This window comes from Acinonyx jubatus, chromosome B2 (genome assembly GCF_027475565.1).
Source record: "Acinonyx jubatus isolate Ajub_Pintada_27869175 chromosome B2, VMU_Ajub_asm_v1.0, whole genome shotgun sequence".
NCBI lineage: Eukaryota > Metazoa > Chordata > Mammalia > Carnivora > Felidae > Acinonyx > Acinonyx jubatus.
In genome coordinates this window covers 117032300-117054830 of record NC_069385.1, presented here as the reverse complement: position 1 = coordinate 117054830, position 22531 = coordinate 117032300, and the positions used below count along the sequence as shown (strand labels likewise).

The 22531-nt window shown below is 43.2% G+C and overlaps 1 protein-coding gene and 1 long non-coding RNA gene across 2 annotated transcripts in view; both read right to left on the bottom strand.

Annotated features, from left to right (window-relative positions):
- NUDT3 (nudix hydrolase 3) overlaps positions 1-22214 on the bottom strand; it is a 125314-nt gene extending 103100 nt beyond the window's left edge. Inside the window, exon 1 of the mRNA XM_027057956.2 lies at positions 21872-22214. Within this exon, the coding sequence (XP_026913757.1) occupies positions 21872-21970 (99 nt within the window). The 5' untranslated portion in view covers positions 21971-22214. The remainder of the gene's footprint in view (positions 1-21871) is intronic.
- Positions 1147-6205, bottom strand: LOC128315655 (uncharacterized). Its single transcript, XR_008298642.1, has 3 exons — positions 4953-6205; positions 2151-4781; positions 1147-1905 (listed from the first exon to the last, which is right to left on the bottom strand). It is a non-coding gene; the product is annotated as an uncharacterized LOC128315655 (long non-coding RNA).
- Positions 22215-22531: the final 317 nt, after the last annotated feature.

Here is a 22531-nt window from a genome sequence, read left to right as displayed (position 1 = left end):
ACCTACCAAATAACAGAAAACATTTGCAAATCATACATCTGATAAGGGTAATATCCCAAGTATACAGAGAACTCATATAACTCCACAACAACAACAAAACAAAAAAGAAAGAAAAAGATCTGATTTTAAAATGGGCAGAACTAAATAAACATTTTTTTCAGGGGTTGGGGAGGGAAATTTTAAACCATTTTTTCAAAGATGACATACAAATGGCCAACAGGTACCTGAAAGGATGCTCAACATCATCAGAGAAATATAAATCAAAACCACAATGAGCATCACCTCACACCTGTTATAATGGCTGTCATTAAAATGATGAGATCACAAGCATTGGATATGGAGAAAAGAGAACCTGTGTGCTATTGGTGGGAATGTAAACTGGTGCAGCCATTATGGAAAACAGTATGGAGGTTCCTCAAAAAATTAAAAACAGAACTATCATATGATCCAGCAATCCAACTTCTGGGTATAGCCAAAGGAAACAAAATCACTACCTCGAAGAGGTATCTATATGCCCATGTTCACTGAAGCATTATCACAATAGCCAAGACACGGGAACAACCTAAGTGTCCATCAGATGGATGAATGGATAAAGAAAATGCGACACACACACATAAGAGTATTATTCAGCCAAAGAAAAGAGAAACTGCCATTTGCAACAACATGGATGAACCTGGAGGGCATTGTGCTTTGTAAAATAAATAAAAAACACACACTATATAATCTCATTTACATGTGGAATCTAAAAAACAAACTCACAGAAACTGAGAACAGACTGATGGTTATGAGGTGGGGATGGGAGGGTGTGAACAGGGTCAAAAGCTACAAACTTTCAGTTACAAGATAAATAGGTTCTTGGGATGAGTGCCTGGGTGGCTCAGTTGGTTAAGTGTCGGACTTCAGCTCAGGTCATGATCTCACAGCTCATGAGTTCCAGACCTGAGTCTGGCTCTGTGCTGACAGCTCAGAGCCTGGAGCCTGCTTCAGATTGTCTCCCTTTCTCTCTGTTCCTCCCCTGCTCACTCTCTGTCTCTCTCGCTCTCAAAACATTAAAAAAATTTAATAAAAAAAGTTCTGGGGATGTTATGTACTATAGCTAACAATACTCTGGGGGGGGTGGGAGGGGGGGAGGGTGGGTGATGGGTATTGAGGAGGGCACCTTTTGGGATGAGCACTGGATGTTGTATGGAAACCAATTTGACAATAAATTTCATATACTGAAAAAATAATAAAAAAAGAAAAAAAATCACAATTAAAAAAAAGACAAATCTTACATACAGTAAAACATACTGGTTTTGAGTATACATTTGGACAATGTGTATACACCCATGTAAATAACATTTAAATCAAGATTGACATAGATTGAAAGAATGGCTGCAAACTCCTGAAATTCCAAGATGGCCATGTGAGTGGACCTGAGCTATCCCCCAGGACGATAAGAGGACACCTGGAGGGAAACCAAGGTAACGCAGCTTGGAACTGGCCAACAACCAGACACACGGATGGGCCCCCCCCCCCCCCCCCGACATGATCCAGGTTATATAGAAGTATGTATGAGAGATGTAGATCGGCTGAGCTCATCCAGAGGACAAAAACTATGCAGCTGACCAACAAAATCGTGAGCTAAATAAAGTGAGGTTTGCTTTAAAAACAACAACAACAACAACAACACTTTGTTGTATACAGTTATTTGAAAGTTGCTAAGAAAGTAAATCTCAAAAGTGCTCAACAACAGAAAAAAAGATTTGTAACTATGTTATAGTGGAGAAACCGGACAGTCCTCACCTTAACCCAACAATCACGGTTAACATCACCAATAAGTTATACTGACATCATGTACCTTTTGATATGATGCACTGACAAGGGGACATCACTTCTGAGACATTATCGCCAAAAATGCATGACCTCGGGGCGCCTGGGTGGCGCAGTCGGTTAAGCGTCCGACTTCAGCCAGGTCACGATCTCGCGGTCCGTGAGTTCGAGCCCCACGTCAGGCTCTGGGCTGATGGCTCGGAGCCTGGAGCCTGTTTCTGGTTCTGTGTCTCCCTCTCTCTCTGCCCCTCCCCCGTTCATGCTCTGTCTCTCTCTGTCCCAAAAAAATAAATAAAAAACGTTGAGAAAAAAAAAAAATTAAAAAAAAAATGCATGACCTCAATCTAATCATAAGAAACCATGAGACCCAAGTTAAGAAACATTCTACAAAATAATTCACTACATAGTCTGTGTGAGACTCAATTTTCTTCAGATACTTCAAAACAACCTATCAAAACACTGAACCTGTACTGAAAGCAGATATGAAAACCCGGCTATCAATTATCTAAGAATATTTGTGGATTTGTAAAAAGTGTAAAATACCACCAATCTTTTCACTAAATCTCACACTTGTTTCTTATTAATGAGCACTGGGGGAAGACGGTGGCAATTCTTTAAGATGGTGGGCTGTCATCTTCAAAAAAAATGTGTATTTTGTGAGACTGGAGAAAGATAAAACAGTAATTACTGTGGCTGCCAATATTATATTTGTGATTTAACAATGTCATTTACACGGCATTTACAACAACAGAGGAACATTTAAATAAATTATTTAATCTATTCAATGGACACACAGACATTAAAATGTATATGCTGAGTTCAGATTAGGAAAAAAAATGTTTATCATACATGAAAAACCAGTTTACAAAACTGTATTTAAACCAATCATAATGCTGTAAAAAACAAAAACCATAATGATTAAAGAATTTCCTCCCTATGTTTTGGAAGAAATTAAGAGTAGGTATTTATCCTCCCAACAATTGTGAGCCTGCCATGTGTAAAGCACCATGTAGGCACCAGGGAAGATAAACTAGAAGCAGGAGAGACGCATTAGATCTCTGGTAATTTACAACCCAGTGGGCTCAAAAGAAGGGAAGTTTTCCAAATTCACTACAATGAGCGTGAAATATCATTATAATGTAAGAAAGACTAATAAAACTGCCTTCCAAAATAAGTTTTTGGCATTCAAAATTTGCCAAAAATATCCATGTTTCTGATAAATTCACTTCTTCCCACAACACACATGTGCTGGCTCTGGGATGTATGAGCAGCTGCAGCCAAAAGTGACAATAACCAATAGACGCTGCTAAAGTCAGTATAGATTTTATTTCTATAATTGTATCACAGCCTCTCATTCCACCTGCTTTTTGTTTTGTTTTCCATGCTGGTGCTGGGAGACAGCTTTAGAAATACATCTTTATTCACATTTCTTCCTTTCCACTTATTCACCTTCTTCTTGTGGATCTGTCAGAAAAAAACTGTGCCCTTTTCTTCTTTTGGACACATTATTTCACCAGAAATACCACAGTAGACAGCTCTGAACACCCTTTTGGTTTCAGTTCCCTTATCTCACTGAAGTGGCCGGATTTTGTCTAAGGTTACTTCCAGGCTTACAAATGTAAAGATTCTTCCCTCCTTCCGAAGATAAAGCCCTTTGAAAGCAAACTCATATAGCTTCATTTCCTGCATTTAAATCCTTTTTAGGGAAGCCTGGGTGACTCAGTTGGTTGAGCGTCTGACTTTGGCTCAGGTCATGGTCTTGCAGCTTGTGAGTTCAAGCCCTCTGACAGCTCAGACTCCGGAGCCTGATTCAGATTTTGTGTCTCTCTCTCTTTCTGCCCCTCCCCTGCTTGTGTTCTGTCTCTCTCAAAAATAACTTAAAAAAAATTTTTTTTTTAATTAAAAAAAATAAAAGTAAATAAATAAATCCTTTTTAAAAAATTTTTTTTTAATATTTATTTCTTTTTGAGAGAGAGAGAGAGAGAGAGAGAAAGCAGGGCAGGGGTAGAGAGAGGAGACACAGAATCCAAAGCAAGCTCCAGTCTCTGAACTGTCAGCATAGAGCCCAACACAGGGCTTGAACTCACAGACCGCAAGATCATGACCTGAGCCAAAGTCGGATGCTTAACCAACTGAGCCACTCAGGCACCCCATAAATAAATCCTTTTTACGATTTGCTCCATTTAAATTCTTTCTTTTCCAATTCCTACGCTTTTGGATCACACATCACACTAAAGCCTATCTTTGTGCAGTGTGCTAGGCTGTTAAGATCGGGATCTGATATTTTTTCAAGATCTGCACAATCTGTATTAATGTAGTGGAAGCAAACCTCTACTCACCCTTCGACACCCAGATTCACTCCTTTCCCACTATTTCCAACTTCCCAATTCAGTATTAGTCACCCCACCATGCCTTAAGCATTCTGGACAGGGTCCCTTTACAACACTTATCTCACTGCCTCATAATTATTTGTTGACCACTGTGATTCCTTCAGTGGATCCTGTCTTAGTAACAATGGCTAACAATTCCTGAGTGCTCCACAAGTACCTGGGAGGTGCTTTATCTTCCCTCATTCAAGTTTCACAGAACTTCATGAGTTAGGTGCTACTTATTCCCACTTTACAGATGAAAACACGGACTCCTCTGACCTTACATAATGCTCTTGAATCAGTCCCCACCCTTGAAACATCTCTTCTGTTCCCCTTCCTCTCTACAGCTCCTACATGCAAAGGCATAGGGAAATACAAAAAATATAAATGCTTCTAGCCTCTCTTTTGAAGATAGGGTTTAAATTTCCAGAGTTCTAAAATTCTCCTTCCTGTTTATAGTTTATTCTCCATGGTGCTCTATACACAGCAGGCCCACAACTGCTCGTGAGGATACATACCATTCAACCTCCAAACTTAAAAAACAATCATTTTGATCCCAACCATACCAGTCTGTCAGATTTTTTCTCGCCTCTAAAATACCTCTGATAGCCAGGTCACGATCTCGCGGTCCGTGAGTTCGAGCCCCGCGTCAGGCTCTGGGCTGATGGCTCAGAGCCTGGAGCCTGTTTCCTATTCTGTGTCTCCCTCTCTCTCTGCCCCTCCCCCGTTCATGCTCTGTCTCTCTCTGTGCCAAAAAAAAAAATAAAATACCTCTGACCAGACCCCTTTCAGTATATACATTTTCCTTCTCAGAATGATGGGGCCATCTGGAAGGAGTTTTCTCAAATTCACATCAATATAATTCAGGCTCTAGGTTTTTTCTTTTCTCCACCCTGCTATCTCAGATTAAAATTCACTTCTTTCCTGAAACCACTCTTAATCAACCCCAAACCATACTGGATCCCCTTCTAAACATACCTGTTCTCCTCCTTCCTACCTACCTAAATCCTATCCATCTCCTAAAGCCCAAGATTGACTACTTCAGCATTCTGTCTCCAACATGAAGTCCCTCCAAAGCACAGCCTCTCTATACTTCTAATTGTACCATGTACTTTAGTCCTGTCTCTTCCAATTGTCTATCTGCCCCCACTTAAGACACAAAATAGCCGGTTGTTCAACTGCACTGAAATGCCTAAAGAAAATTTAATTATCAATATAGAAAAGCATTCTTCCTGGAGACCAAGGAGCACATCCCCAGTATTAAAAATCATCACTGCATCTAGAATAGTGCTTTATATAAAGGCCTCAATAAATTCTTGTTGATCAAGATAGAACTTGGGAGACTACAATGTGTATTTTAAGAAACATCCTAGAGCTTTCATAAACCTGCATTTAAAAAGCATTTTTCAGGTGCCTGGGTGGCTCAGTCAGTAGGTAGAGCATTCAACTCTTGATCTTTGGGTTATAAGTTCAAGTCCTATGTTGGGTGCAGACATTACTTTGGAAAAATAAAATCTTAAAAAAAAAAAACACTGGGACGCCTGGGTGGCTCAGTCGGTTGAGCATCCAACTTCCGCTCAGCTCATGATCTCGCAGTTTGTGAGCTCTAGCCCCACATTGGGCTCAGTGCTGACAGCCCATCAGTGCAGAGCCCGCTTCGGATCCTCTGTCCCCCTCTACCTCCCCTGCTTATACTCTCCCCCAAAATAAATAAATATTTTTTTTAATTTAAAAAAAAATTTTTTAATCTGGTCCTTGACATCCACAAGGTTTAAAATATTAAAAATTCACACATCCTCAGATATTCTTTAGGACAATTCTAAAAAGAGAAACTATAAGCATCAAGGGTAGGGAGGGTATGATTATGCTGATAAGCATTTAGTAAAAACACCAGTGTTCAGGCCAATGTTAGCTACACTGGCTCTAATCTGACTGGATTATTCTTTGGCCATTACTTTAGCAGGAAGAAATTTTTACCACAGAAAAAAATAGAAAAATGTTAAAGCTCTCCCAGAAAAGATAAGATAAAAGATAGGATAGGATAGGATAGGATAGGATAAGATAAGATAAGATAAGATAATTTGGACTCAACGCATACACATTTCTTCTGGGGTACTGAATTAGTGAGGACGTTACCTTAAAAACTACCCAAGGCATAAGACAGGGTTCTTGGGTTGCAAGCAACAGAAACCAAGTCTGGCCATCTGTAGCCAAAGGAGATGTATTGAAAGAAATACCACAGGCTCAGATAATTGGAGAGGCAGGGACTAGAAGGCCAGGCTGGGAAGATAAGCCCACACCAAGGCACTCCAGGACTGGCAGCTAGAGCCTCAGCCAGGATCTAAAACACAAATATCTGGTTAGCAAGGTAGCCACTCCCCTTCCCCAACACTCCCCACAGCCTTCTCAGGACCCAGATTCCAAGCACTGAGCCACCAACTAACAGAGCCTGAGTCCTGCATCCACACAGGCACACCAGAGAAGGGAGCTAGCGCACTGGCCATTCAGTTTTGGGGATGGTAGTGTGGGCCCTCCTCCTCTCCAAAAGAGGATTTCTCCAAAAAAAAAGAATGCTTTGAGGAAAGAAGAGCTGACCAGAGACCCTAGAAATAAAAAGCACTTATCCCTCTCGTCAGAGACATACCCACTTGCAGAGTCACTCTCAGAATGACTCTACAAACACTCTATGCTCCGATTTTCTGCCAGAGAAATCAATCGTTCAATACACTCTAAATCCCTGCACCAGGGCCCACAAACTCTTCTCCAGAGGCTCTAATGTGTGTGCTATTGCCTCAGCTGCCCTTGGCCTCTTCTGCCCAGTCTGGCCACAGCATACCCTCCCCCCAAGTCCCTTAATCAAGTCCTCTGCCAAGTCCTTCCCAGACGCACACCTTATAAAACCAAAGAATTCATCCCCCCACTTCTTTCTCACACAGCACTGTATTTCTAGTTTAAAAATTTTGTTTTATTATAAAACTAATCCACAAAGATTATTTTTTAAATTTTTTGTAAAGTTTATTTATTTTATGAAAGAGAGAGAGAGAGAGAGAGCATGCGAGCAAGTGCATGAGTGGGGGAGGGACAGAGAGAGAAGGAGCTAGAGAATTCCAAGCAGGCTCTGGGCTGTCAGCACAGAGCCCCATGTGGGGCCTGTGAGATCATGACCTGAGCCAAAACCAAGAGTCAGACGCTTAACCAACTGAGCCACCCAGGCGCCCCCACAGGGACTATTTTAAATAAAATGTAAGTTGTTAAATCAGTTTTCTTTTATGTACCTAAAATACTTTCTTAGACATGCAATAAAGTACTAGTTTTTAATGGTACAAAGTATTGATACCATGAAATAAAAAGTTAAATTCTGAAGGATTTTCCTGGTTCTAGTGGCAGCTCCAAGGTTCCAAACTGGTAGGGTTTTCTGTGGAGTTTCTTGTTTTCAAGTCCTTGGGGATGAGAAGTGTCTTTATTCCTCTCTCAGACATTGGTTGGGTGAGACCCTCTTACTTTCTCTTTCTCCAAGTACAGATCTGGGACAGAGTGGGGGTAGGCAGGCTGAGGACAAAAGCTTTCTTTATCCAGAGAAAGGCTTCTTTCTCTTTTTTCTGTCAGGCTTGGACATTTGCCTAAATGATGGTAGGTGCTCCATAAACGATGATCTGAGGAAAGATGTATACTACTTAACAATGCCGTGCTCTTATGAATAGGACCCACCGGCACCAAGTACTCTGCCCCGTCTGGTACCTCTCCTCATGCTGAAACTGTCATAGAAGATGACGAAACCAGAGAACCACTGAAGGACTCTGTTTTAAGATCTTCTACTTCAAATATCACACCGTACTGCAATTGCTGGTTTAGTTATCGATCTCCACCGTCAAACTGCAAGAACATGAAAGCAGGGCCTGTGTCGGCCTCATTCACTGAAATGCAGCCCTGTGCGGTACTGCTCGAGAAGCACAAACCGAACTCATAAACAAATGCAAACCGGGGCTCACGAATGCCACAAAGTTCTTCTCACAATTCACTACAAGCGCAGGTTACAATGAAGTCAGAAACTGCCTTTTTCTTAGCTTTCTATTTACATAGCTGACACTGAGTGTTAACTGGTGCCAGGCCCTGGGCTAAATGTTCTATATATTAAGTGATTTTCCTCAGTTCTCCGACAATACAATAAAATAGGGAGGTACTATTATTGCTACAAGAGGGAAGACGAGGCAAAGAGACATAAAGTAATTTGCTTAAGATCACCGGCGTAGTGAGTGTAAGAGCCAGGGTTCCAACCCATGTCTGTCTGACTCCAGGGCCCAAGCTCTTAACCACTGCAAACATCAAAACTCAAATGCTACTCTATGAGGCCTGGGCAAGGGGGCACAAGTGTGTGAAGTCAGTCAGACTATTCTGACAAGGACTCAACATGGGTCCAAAGCAAAGAGGTAGGAGTATTTCCATCTCCATAAAGAAATAGGCACTCTCCCATTTTTCTTGAAACATGTAGCCCTTTTATCTCGACCCTTCCACTTCAGAGTGAAATTTACAAGGGTACAAGAACTATTTGACCTTCCTCTTAGCGCTACCTCAGGGAGGCAGTAACACCTCAGCCACCACAATAAATGGTAGCTGTTGCTGGGCCTCGATATCAAAGGGACCACGCGGAGTGGCAAGGACTGTGGCCAACTCAAGAGGGGTGGACAGTCCAAAGGGCAGCTCTGGCTACAGCCATCATACAGGAAAGCTGGCCCAGAACTGCCAGATCTTCTGATTTTCCAAGAAACCTAAAGACCAGGTTTCTTATTTGAACATTTTCAATATTAAAATATTGGCAACTAATTTTAAAAAATTGTTTAATCATCTTGCAGCCCAAACACAGCCATGAGCCATCAGTCTGTGGTCCTCATGACTCTTCAGGGCAAACAGGTTTCCAAAGGCCTCTGACTTTCCATGAGGTCACCTATCTGGCCCGATGTCCTCCACCTGGAATATTCTTCATCAGCTACCCAAATCTAACCGAGACTTCTAGGTATGGCCCCACACACTCCATAAAACTGCTCCTGACACTTCAGCTCATCTTCACAGACTCCCCCAAATTCCCTTAAACACTCCTCTCCATCACTTCTCTAACAGGCTTTTATTTTACATTCTACACTACATCCTGCCAACAGCTCACAGCCCCTTAGGAGCACACATTCTGTTCTACACATCTTAACTTCCTCAGTTTAGAGTATTCTTTATAGATATATGACAACTATTTTTGTAATTAAAAAACAATTCTGTTGAAAAAAATCACTCATGGTGTCTAGCACAAGGATGATCCCAAGCTACATCCTTATTAAGTAGTTGATGAACCCTATGGGGCACCTGGGTGGCTCAGTCGGTCGGGCGTCCGAATTCAGCTCAGGTCATGATCTCACAGTTTGTGGGTTCGAGCCCCACATTGGGCTCTGTGCTGACAGCTCGGAGCCTGGAGCCTGCTTAGATTCTGTGTCTCCCTCTCTCTCTGCTCCTCCCCCACTCATGCTGCCTCTGTCTCTCAAAAATAAAATAAAAAACATTAAAAACATTTTAAAAAAAATAGTTGGTGAACTTATTTAAATAACATAGAAATATAATTATTACACACAGAAACTTTCTGGATTCTTTTTCTAACTCATTTTACCAATAAAATCTAAAAGTTTCATCTTATTAAAGGCAGTCTCCCCAAAGTACAAAACCTCCCAGGAAAAAAATCACTACAGTGATAGGTGTAAAAGCCCTGAGTGAGGGCTCAGCACATTTAGCAAATGATGACTGAATATAAGTCTAACAACCAAGTCATTTCTGCGAAGAGGAAGGAAATATAATTAAAATTCCAATGATTCAAAATATATTATTTCAAGCTACTCACAAAAATAAAGTGTTCTATAACTTCTTTTAAAGCATATTTTATTAGGATTCCTAAATATTCAAAGGAAAATCACTATCTTTCCTTTGTTTTTAATTTTTTTTGTGATCTCTACACCCAATGTGGGGCTCGAACTCATGACCGTGAGATCACGAGTCGCACACTCTGACTGACCCAGCTAGGTGCCCCCATGTATTTCTTCCTTTTAACAGAAGTAGAAGCACTGTATGTCTGAGTTCATATCCATTTCTGTTCATCACTGCTAAGCTGCTCTTATAAAGTACATCAGAGGGGCACCTGGGTGGCTCTGTCAGTTAAGCCTCCAACTTCGGCTCAGGTCATAATCTCGAGGTTTGTGGGTTCAGGCCCCACGTCGGGCTCTGTGCTCACAGCTCAGAGCCTGGAGCCTGCTTCTGATTCTGTGTCTCCCTCTCTCTCTCTGCCCTTCCCCCACTCACACTCGGTCTCTGTCTCTCTCTCTCTCTCTCGCAAAAATGAACATTAAAAACATTTTAAAAAAATTTTTTTTTAACGTTTATTTATTTTTGAGACAGAGAGAGACAGAGCATGAACAGGGGAGGGTCAGAGAGAGGGAGACACAGAATCTGAAACAGGCTCCAGGCTCCGAGCGGTCAGCACAGAGCCCGACGCGGGGCTCGAACTCACGGACCGTGAGATCATGACCTGAGCCGAAGTCAGACGCTTAACCGACTGAGCCACCCAGGCGCCCCTAAAAACATTTTTTTTTAATAAAGAAAGAATGAAAGAAACAAAGAGAAAATCAGAATAGTGTTAAATTACCAACTAAGAAAAGATTTTCCAGGCAGTTCTTTTTTTTTTTAATATCATCTAAAACACAGCCTTTTTTTTTTTTTTAAGTAATCTCTAAGCCCAACATGGGGCTCAAACTCCCAACCCCGAGAACAAGAGTCACATGCTCTCCCGACTGAGCCAGCCAAGAGTCCCTCCAAGCAGTTCTTTAAAAGGACTTGACTGTTTTATGAACAAAGAGATCAACTAAGTGTATACAAAGAAAGACTATTTAAGGGATCATTTCTTTTCTATGTTTATAATAGTCTTGTCTTCTCTATAAGTTTGTTTCTACTTGTGTCAGATTTAAGTTTTTATTGTTTTGTAATAATTTTTTTTACCCGGAGTAGAAATTCATTCACTCTATCTCCTTTTGGAAGTGCTCAAAAATGTTTCATGATAATCGAGTTACTAACTTACCATTCTGAAAATGAGTTAAAAAGTATCCTAAACTGCCTCAGAATTTCTTCAAGTATATTTGGATAAAGCACACAAAAAGTATGATCTTATCTGTCTCAGATACATAACCCGATTTGCACACAGTCCACTTCTGGGGAACTGTGCTAATAAGAAAGCAGCAGCACACACAATACAAATGATAAAATGTCAAAAATGGCGGGGGGGGGGGAACCACTCATGTTTGTTTTGCACATACTTTTGGTGCTCACGTATGAATATTTTTGTATCATTCTGGTAATTTTTTTTCCTATTTCATAAAATAAGGACATCGCACTATGATGATCTTCTTCAGTTAGGTTTCTCATACCTAACTCTGGGTTAGCCTTTTGGGGGACTGGTGCAAGGAGATAGAAAAGAAGGGTAAGGCACAGTTTATGAGAAGGAAAAACCCCAGTTTTCTTCCTACTTGAAAAGGGAAAACCCCAGTTCTTCCCTACTGTGTGTTTCTTTCCTGAGAGTCTCCTTCACTACTCACAAAGCACATTTCACTTCGGGCACTTCTGGTCACCAAATGAGTGGGGTTCCCCTACACCAAGCAGGTCTCTGCAACACCAGCTAGGGGTCCTACGATTTAACTCAATTCTGACGGGCATCTCTCAACCCAAAGATAGCATCACATCCCACAGGTTAAGAGCTTAGTCCCATAAGACTGCCACCGCCCTTTCAGATGCCAGTCACGAGCCCACGTTATCACCGGTGTTGGTTATGACCAACTGGCTACTGACCAGAGGTTCCAACAACCCCTCCGTAGGTTCAATTAATCTGCTGGAGTGGCTCACAGAACTCAGAGAAATACTTCATTATGTTTCCCAGTTTATTGAAGAATACGGTAAAGGATACAGATGAAAAGCCAGATGAAGAGATACACAGGGCAAGGAGCTTCTGTCCCGGTAGAGGTGGGGTGTGTCACCCCCCCCAGCCCCCCCACCAGTATGTGTTCACCAACCTGGAAATTCTCCGAACCCTGTACTATCGGGATTTTTATGGAGGCTTCATCACACGGGCATGATTGATCATTAACTCCATTTTCAGCCCTTCTCCCTGCTCAAGGGAATGGGGGGCAGGGCTGAAAATTTCAAGCTTCTATTCATGGCTTGGTCTTTCTAGCGACCAGCCTTCACTCAGAAACTATCCAGGAGCCCACCCAGAATGGCCTCATTAGAACCAAAGACCCTCCTATCACCCAGGAAATTACATGAGTTTCAGGAGCCCTGCGTCAGGAATAGAGATCAAAGACCAGTATTAGAGCAAGAGATGCTCCTAATGTTATCGCATAAGAAATCACAAGAGGATCAGGAGCTCTGTGCCAGGAAGTGGGGCCAGAGACCAACACACACCTTCTAGTATCTCACAGTCTGTCTCAGGAAGAGCTGGAAGGCCACAATTCCACTCAGAATGCTGCCTACCCCCCGTTCCACAGCTGGGGACAGAGGCACATTGCTAGGAAGGTACTTTGGCTTAAAAGGCTGACTCTGAGTAGTCCAAACAATGAGAGCTTAGAAATCAGCAAACCCCATCTGACCCAGACAACTGCTAAGCTGCTTTTCAGGGGCCTGAAGGCCAGTTAGACAAGGAGCTTCTACATGGGAGTGCTTTCCTGACACACGCACAGCCCACTGCCAACACTGATTCTACACACACACACACACACACACACACCACTCCATTCCCAGCAATTCTTCATTCTAGAAGGATCCCTGGCACTTAAGGTAACCAAACCTCAATAAAACTAGGTAAGTGCTGAAAAATCATAGGTGCCCAAGTGGCCTGGATTCAAATATATTCCTAGGAAAAAATGGCAAGCCTCGATTAAACAAAAATACCCCTCAATCCTTCATTTACAATGCACCAGTCTTATCTTTTATAAGATAACTACCTGAGTCCTTCACTCCATGTTCTTTGTACCTTCTGAATTTTGTACTGGGCACATATATTATCTATCCAAAGTAGCTTTTCTGACTAAACTACCCTAAGATTGTGTAAAGAAACGTTAGGGTCTTTTCTTTGGGTCCTTTCAGATTTCTCTTTTAAAAAGATTGTAGTACAGTACTTTCTTCTCTCTCCACTTGTACATTTCTTAACCACAACCTTTTTAAATAAACTCTCACCATCCTGTCACCACCACTTCTGTGCCTCACAGTCAAGGGAAAGAAGGTGGTTTTGAGGGCTGTTGCTGGCGCGTCTGCTGGGTTGCTTTAAGGGACAGAGGAGGACAGAGTAAAGGAAAACCAGGAGAACTGGAAGGGTGGGTAACAAAGCCTCATGGGAAATGGTGGCCTCCCACCTCTGCAATATCTCCCACCACTCTCCTCTACTTGGCCGCCAGCCACTCTGGCCTGCTTCCTGCTTTTCCTCCTGGCCAAAGTCGTCCCCCACTTGGGGCCTCAGTAATTGCTCTTCCCCTGCCCTGCCATTCAGAGCCTACCCAGCCACAATTTGCCAATCCCCTCCCCACTCTCAGCACCATCACACACTTATCTCCTGCCCAGCACCATCACTGCCTAAAATCAAGTTCACTGATATTTCTGCTCATTGACTGTCTCCCCGCATTTGTTACCAGAAACTTCACAAGAGCAAGAGCCTCCACTCTGCCTCATTCACAGCTGCATTCCAAGAACAGTGTCTGGCCCAGAAGCAGGCATTCAATAAAGTTTGTAAAATGAATGAATGAATATAAGAATGAACATTTTTCCCTACTCAAAGGGTCAGTAAGCTAGGAGGCAAGGGTTTCAAGAAGGCTGGGAAAAAGACTGTGGACATTCTTGAGCCATGTTACTTTAGGGCAGAAATTCTCAAACTGGATTCAAGGAAGTTTTCTTCGGTCTGAGAGGATTTCACTCAACAAGTTGTCTTCAGGTGCATATGTTTTATTACTAAGTTTTAAGTTTGGGGATTTTATTTCCAAATCCAATTCCTTATTCTTTTATCCACATATCTTTTTTGCCTGTGATGGTTCCTTTGTTCTGTTTCGTACATTAACCACCATAAAGGAAACACTTCAAGACTCAGCACTCACAAACTTGACATCATATCTTTCACTTTGACCTAGATAAGGAACAAAATGATGATGACAGGAAAATATTATGACCATCCCTATCAACCTTCATTTTCAAATTAATTACTCTACTATCAACTAAACTTTGGAATCCAGATTTGACATACACTGTTGGCTATGAACCACAATATTTTTTTTTTTTTTCTGAGAGAGAAAGAGAGAGAGAGCGTGCGGGAGGGGGAGGTACAGAGAGAGAGGGGACAGAGGATCTGAAGTGGGCTCTGTGCAGCTAGCAGAGAGCCTGATGCGGGGCTTGAACTCACAAACCATGAGATCATGACCTGAGCCGAAGGCAGATGCTTACCCAACTGAGTCACCCAGGCGCCCTGGCTATCCACTGCTTGATTATAGTTTGTTGATGTATTTATTTACTTAGAAATAAAAGGTTCCAAGCTATCAGCAAAATGAAAATCCTTTTCCTCAGGTGATGAATCACTAGGATTGAGGATCAGTACATTTTATCAACCATCCAACACAAATCCTGCAAGATGGCATAGATTCACAAGTTCAACATCTGAAAGAAATCCTAAGTGCCCTGTCATGGGACGATCCACTGAGATTCCAAAAAGATTTACAACCAAATACACATACACTCCCATTGGGCTGATACTCAACATTATCAGACACCTTGTCACTAAGATACTGGAAAAAAGAGAAGACTTCCCTGAAACATTGTTATCACCACATTATTGGTAGACCCTAGCATTCTGTGTATTTGGGGTATTTTCAATTCCTCTACTAGACCGTAAGCTTAAAAACAGGGGCAATGTGTTCATTCATTCATTCGCACAGTCAACAAATAGTATTGAGCATATACCATGTCCTAAACAACAAGGATACAGGAGTGAATAAAACAGACAAAAACTCCTATCCCCATGAACTAGCTTATATTCTAGTGAGAGGAAACAGACAACAACAAATGAGTACATACCATGTCTTGGTGGTGATTTGTGCTGCCAAGAAAAAACAAAGCCTAAGAGACACAGTGACAATGGACTGGTGTATTATATAGCATGATCGTTAAAGACCTGTCTGATAAGACGAAAACTAAGCAAAGACCCAAAAGAAGGGAGCTAGCCATGCAGGCAATACGGAGAACAAACAGTACAGAGGCCAGTGTGGCTGGAGGAGAGGAATGAGTAAGAGGGAGAGTGGTAAGAGATGAGATCAGAGCTATGGCAGGGGACCCAAACATCCAGAGCCTTAGAGGTCATGGTGAAGACTGTGGATTCACAGAGACAGAATACCACTGGAGCAGAGGAGTGACATGATCTGACTTCTGTGTTGGAAGAATCACTCCAGCAGCTGTGGTAGACAAGACTAGAGGAGTGAGGGCAGAAGCAAGGAGACCAGTCAGGAAGATTCAGCAGTAGTCCAGACAAGTGGCAATCATGGGTTAGGGTAGGACAGCACAGTGGAGGTTGAAGGGTTAAGGTTAGGCAGGATCTGCTGTCAGGTTAGACGTGGGTATGACAAAGGGAGAAGTCAAGGATGACTCCTAGATATCTAACCTGAGCAACTGGTAGCATGGAGACTTCACTTACTGAAAGAGGCACAACAGTAGGAGAAGCAGGTTTGTTGCCGTTTGTTTTTTGGTGGATGGAATCAAGAGTTCAGTTTGGGTATTTTAAGTTTGAGATGCCTATCAGATACCCAAATGGAAATACTGAGTAGACTGCAGGATATTCAAGCCCTGATTTCAGGAGAGAAATTAGGGCTAAACAGAGACAGCCGAAAGTAATCAGTATAAATACGGTACTTAAAGATAAGACTAGATGAGATCACCTACTAGTGCGTGTTGGGGTGGAGGGTGGTTCAAAGACTGTGTCCTCGTGCACTGCAATGGAAGAAGTCAGGAAAATGAGGAGGAATACAACAATACTAACAAGGAACAACCAGAAAGAAAGGGAAGAACTAGAAAGATACCCTAGAAGCAAGGTAAGGAAAGTGATTCAGGAAGAAAGGAAAGATGGGGTAACAAGGACTGAGAACTGGATTTGTTAACTTGTTATCTTAAAGACTGGTTTTGGCAGAATCACAGGAAAGAGTGCCTGACTGGAATGGGTTCGAGAGAGAATGGGAACCGGGATCGTGGAGACAGCAAGTACAGAAAAGTTTTGCTGTAAAAGGAAAAGACAGAAATGTGATGGTAGCTGGAGGGAACATGGGGCAAGGGAGCAGTTCTTTAAAGATGGGAAATACTATAGCCTATTTGCCCTGGGAATGATAAAGTAGAGAAGGAAAGGCAATGAAGCAGGAAAGACAGGACACCGATCAGAGTGAGGCCCCTGGGCAGGTGGGAGGGGGTGCATACAAATGCACAGCAGGCAGACAGGCTGGCTTCATGAGGAACCACAGCCTTATTTACCTGGGAATTCCCAGGTTCTTACACAGAGACTGGTCCATAATAGGGCTCTCAAAAAATGAATAAACTAATGTATTCTCGAACAAGGGCCCTTCCTTTCTGTACTAGGCTATGAAGAAAAATAGAGATTGCTTCACACAAAGTAGACAGGCAACACTATATTTACGGAGAAATGAGAATTGCTCAAAAGCAAAAAAAAAAAAAAAAAAGGTTAGGGCAAAGAATGGGAGAAAATGGAGATTGCAGTATGATTTCAGAACAGAAGTCACATCTCAGGAAACAGGCAGAAAAGGAGGTAGTGGGAGAAGTGTCTAACTGACTAACCGGTATTATTAGGTAGGCACAGGGGAACACACACACAAGAAAGCCTCCAGGAAAGACAGAGAAATGAGGAACAGAAATGTCCAGTCAGGTGACTGGATCAACGCACCCATCCTGATCTTAGAACAATGTAATACCGGACAATCACCAAGATCTGTTACAAAAAGACTCTCCAAACAGCCTGGGATCTACTGGAAGCTCTTCGTCATGGTTATCGCCTCTGGGATTACCACCCGTGTTTTACTCCCCTGTCTAGAGCCCAGGGGAAGGTGTGGTCTTGCAGTGATGTCCTTCCACCTGCTCCTCTAGGAGTCAGTTTTACTGACAAACACTAAGGCCACCAGAGTCTCTGCCCACTGAGGATCTCCTGTATCAATCATCTACACACCCAACCTCATGAGTTCAAGGAGCTGAGAAAATGAAACGGCAACCCCTTGCCAAGAGATGGAAAAGCCCAACAAACCAAACTAAGACCCTTAAAGACAGTATTGTCCTTTCTTATTAAAAGCAGTTTTAGGGACACCTGGGTGGCTCAGTCGGTTAAGCATCCGGCTTCGGCTCAGGTCATGATCTCGAGGTCCATGAGTTCGAGCCCCACGTCGGGCTCTGGGCTGACAGCTCGGAGCCTGGAACCTGTGTCAGATTCTGTGTCTGCCCCTCCTCTGCTCGTGCACTCTCACTCTCTCTCTCTCTCTCTCTCTCTCTCTCAAAAACAAATTTTAAAAATAATAAAAATTAAAAAATAATAGAAGCAGTTTTAATTTTTAATATACAGGGAAATCTAACTGAGAAAGATCCTATCAGTACTTTTTTTTTTCCCTTGAGTAAAAACAGACCCAATAGGCACAGCTTTAACTTTCCTAGGGACTGTGACATCATCTGGTGTATAGCCTGTGTCACTGGCCTTTGTGAGTATTTCACACTGCTAGACAGTTCAACTGTCTAAAAGGCCTGTTATACTCCCCCCACTCCACTCTGGGGAGGGTACAAAGCAAGCCCACTCCTAGTGTGTCTCACTTCCTGTCATTATAGAGGCTCCAAAAAGGGGGAAGAAGGAAAATCACAACTGGAAGTGCTTTCGGAGAGGCAAAGTTGAATAACAGGACAAAGATGAATGTTATATTACCCAATCCAGAATAATAAAGTCTTACTCAAGAGATCAGTTTCAGTCTTCTATACTGTTTTGGATAAAATATTAACTGGAAGATACGGCAGATTAAAAATATACGTGCATATGTATTTGCTAATCTTTTTTGTGGGTCCAAGATCTTATCTTAAATGTAGGCCTACTATTGAACTGTGAGTTGTCTTTCACATACCACACCTATCATGACCTATGTTTTCCAGTTCAGGTTTCTATAAAGAAAAAAAAACACCCTGAAAACATTCATGTGCAGATCTATGTGCAGAGTCCTTCTAGACTTTCAAGACTCCCTTTCCAACTCTTACAGTTTGCTTACCCATATAACTGAGCAGTAATTTCTTTTAATGACTTGCAATTGAGTCATTCTAAAGCATCTGAGGGGCGCCTGGGTGGCTCAGTCGGTTGAGCATCTGACTTCGGCTCAGGTCATGATCTCACAGCTCATGAGTTAGAGCCCCGCGTCAGGCTCTGTGCTGACAGCTCAGAGCCTGGAGCCTGCTTCGGATTCTGTGTCTCCCTCTCTCTCTGCCCCTAACCCACTCACATTCTGTCTCTATCTCTCTCAAAAATAAATAAACGTTAAAAAAATTTTTTAATAAATAAATAAAGCATTTGAAATACAAAACCATTCTTTTTGAATTCAAATTTCATGGGCTTACATCATATTTAATTACACTGCAGAATTACAATAACAAGAATGATGAATATAAACAAATACAGGAATAAATATAACTGAATCTTTGTAAGCACACAATTGGCTGGGAGGCCTCATGGTTGGGGGGTTATATCAGACCCAGTGGCGGAGAGGGCAACACCAAGTATTCAGTGCACCAAGTTGGTTAAAGCAGTGGCTCGGTAAAAGACTCTCTACTGTGTACCAGGCTCAAAGTACTGTAATAAATATGTTACTTATCATGAATGCCCCAAAATTAACAATCAGTAAAACTTGTAAGTGGGGGGGGGGGGGGGGGGGGGGGATTTTCCGGCTATTGATTCTTATTTATCAACAGGAAAAACAGCCAGAGGTTTGAAGGAAAGGAAATTCCTTGTCTTCATGCTGGTGGGCCTGTTTCTTCTATCTCTCCCACTAGACTCCAAGCTCCCTACATGTCTGTTTCCTTTTATCTCAATAAACTTGCTCAGTTCACTTGCTGAGTATGTTCCCACTTCCTAACGTGGATCTCTCATAAGTAAAATTTCCTGGGGCTGAAAAAAAACGTTAGAAGGTCTGATTCACAGTCTACTACCTGCTAATATTTTCTATCTCTTTTTCTTTACATGGTATGTATGTTTCCTGACACTGGTTAATTGAATTTATTAACCAGAGTTCCATTTATATTTATATTACTGTTATATTAATACTAATAATATTCTATGAACTATTCTGTCTTGATTAAAGCCATAAGTTCCCATTACAAAATAAAACCAGGCTGAATGTCCTACTGAGTTTGAATTTCACATTCCCACAATATGTGGCAGCTAATACTTCCAGTTTCTGGCACTTCTATTGAGAACATAAAAGTTCTCCCGGAACTAACAAATTACTTCCCTTCTTAACACAATTATGTAATCTGAGAGTTGAACGACACCCTAGAGATTATTTTGTGGTCCAAAATCCCTCCCAATTAAGGGATCCCATCAATAAGTACTCAATTTGGGGGGACAGGGAAGGATGTTTATCTTTAAATCCCACATTATAGGGTTCTGCACCCAGAGTAGGCTCTTAATACATACTTGTTTAGTTGAACTGAACAAGTCTAAAATGGGTGCATTTCATTAATTTTCTTGTTCTTTCTGGGCTTTTAGCTGTAACATCCACTGAATCTGTAATTAAAAATTTGCATGAATCTTCTGCTCATTAACCAATGTTCAAAAAGAAATTCAAGGAAACTCCACAATCAGTCAAATGTTTTAACATTAAGCCTGCTAATGGCTAATGTCAGTACATAATAAAACTAACAGAAAATGGAAAATCAAGTTTTAGTTTGCGTATGGCCTATAAAGAGTTGCCAATTTATCCAAAATACTCACATGTTCTCAATTTCTAGTATGAGTTTTTAAAAATGAATAAAGTCTTGCATCCTTCACACAACTAAATTATACACCCTTCTACTTATAATTGGGGTGCTCACAGACTTAACCACAGTACTGAAGACATGTTATTATGCTAATTAATTTTCCCTCCAGTTAAAACAGCCTGTGATCCCATCTGATTTCCCATAATATGATATGATAAGAGAACAAAGCCTGTGGAGCAGTAAACACCACCAACAATTTTACCTTACTCAAGTATGTATTCCAAAACTATGTAATTTACAACATGGCCCTACTTAGTACCTCTATTACCAGGCATCTGTTTGGGGGACTTTTACAATATATGATAGGACACAAAGTATATATTTCCAAATTCCATTTCCTTCTGTTTTGCTGAAAGGGAACACACACACACACACACACACACACACAGTCCCTCAACAGCACAATTACTGCTTTACTAAATTTTTTCAGGCAATAATTTAAAGTCCCACTTCCTCCTAAATATCTCTGGACAGCAACTCTTGGCAATCCATCTGTCTCTTTCATCACAGCTTCTTTTCATAACTAACGGGTCAAGTTCCGCTCCCCCCATTTCAACACCATGCACTGTACTTGTAGCCTGCCGCGATAGCTCACTGCTGAATGCCAGAATATAGCATATTGAATTTCACTGTCCTTCATTGTTTCCACTTTAACTGCCATTTTACCCCCATGCACAGGAGACAAACGCTTTCCCACAGGCATCTTATGAATTTCCAAAGCAGCTAATTCTTTGTGGATTTACAAAAACGTTTGCCTTCTCTAAATTCCCTTTATCACCACAGAAACGGCTCTGAAAAGCTGAGATTTTTTTTTTAAGTACCCCAAGCAAAAACTGATTTTAAGCATTTCTATTTAGCTAGCAAATTTAATCCTAAAGGCCTTCCTATAGGGCAATGTCAGGGCACAGATCTGAAACACCGCCTTTGGCCTTCCCAATGAAAATGAAATATTTTCAGCCCATAAAAATTATCTTATCAAATGTCCTTTCTTCTCAGCTACACCAGAAGGGGCTACCCAGCGCATTGTAAAATAAACAATTAGCTTTGGCTTTTGCACTACGCCCTAAATCTTCCCAACCGCCCCCCCCCCCCCTTAGGCTCACAGACACACATAATCCCTCTGCAACCCCGAAACCCGCCAGTGAAGTGGACTATTTCTCTGGCACAAAGGGCCGGCCTGCGCCTCGTGCACCGCGGCCTCTGCACACATGTGCGGGCTGACAAGTGCTGAGCTGCCCTTCCTGGATCCAAAGCTGGAGGCCTGGCCCGAAAGCCACACACTTCCCCACCCACCGCCTTCTCTCCGCCGCCACTCTCCCCTATGACAGGCGACGGGCTCTGAAGCTCCCTCGGCCGGATCGGTGCCGTGTGGCCACGCTCGGACCCGCTTCCCCTCCGCCCACCGTCCTTTTTCCTCTCTCCTCTTCCTCGGTTCAAGAAATTCCGTCGGAACTTCATTCAGACGAAAGGAGCGGCCCTGCCAGGGGCGGCAGCACACCCTCCCCCGGCGGCCGCGCCCCCCGCGCCTCGGCTGGCGGTGGCCGCCGACTCCGGCGACCCCCGGCCCGCCGGGCCCGGAGCCTCACCTCCTCCTCGCTCTCGCTGCGGAAACACAGGCACGCGGCCCGCTTCTTGTAGCCGTCGCCGTCATAGGTGCGAGTCTGATTCGACTTGAGCTTCATCATCCTCCGGGCCCGGGTGGGGGTGCGGAGCGGGTCGCGGGAGTCGAGGGTGGGGAGCCCGCTCCGGACGGACGCGCGCGCGCGTCCTCGGCTCGGCCAAGGGAAGCAGGGAGGGGAAGCCGCTTCTCCGCTACACGGCTCGGCCGCTGGCCCGCCACGGCTGCCTCATTCCCCCCGGCCCAGGTTCCGCGCCGCCGCCGCCGTCACGGCTGCCGTCGCCGCTGCCGCCACGGCCGCCGCCCCCTCTGCCGCCGCCACCCCCGACGACGACCGCGCCGCCATCTTGGGCGCGCTGCGTCAGCGGCGTAAAGCCGCGCCGGCCTGCGGGACGGCCGCGCGCTCGCAGCGCAGGCCGCGTCCGGGAATCGCACCCTCCCAGTCCGCGCGGCGTAAACGAGCGTCTGGAATGAAAGGGCCGTGCGAATGGAGGCGGTCGCAACGCCAGGAGCGTAGGGGTTGGGAAGGTGGGGCGTGCGCGGAGGAAGTCCGGGGAGAAAGGGGTGCGGACGCACGGTCGCCCCGCTCGGCTGAGCAGCGGCCGGAGCGGAGATCCGGCTATCCAGC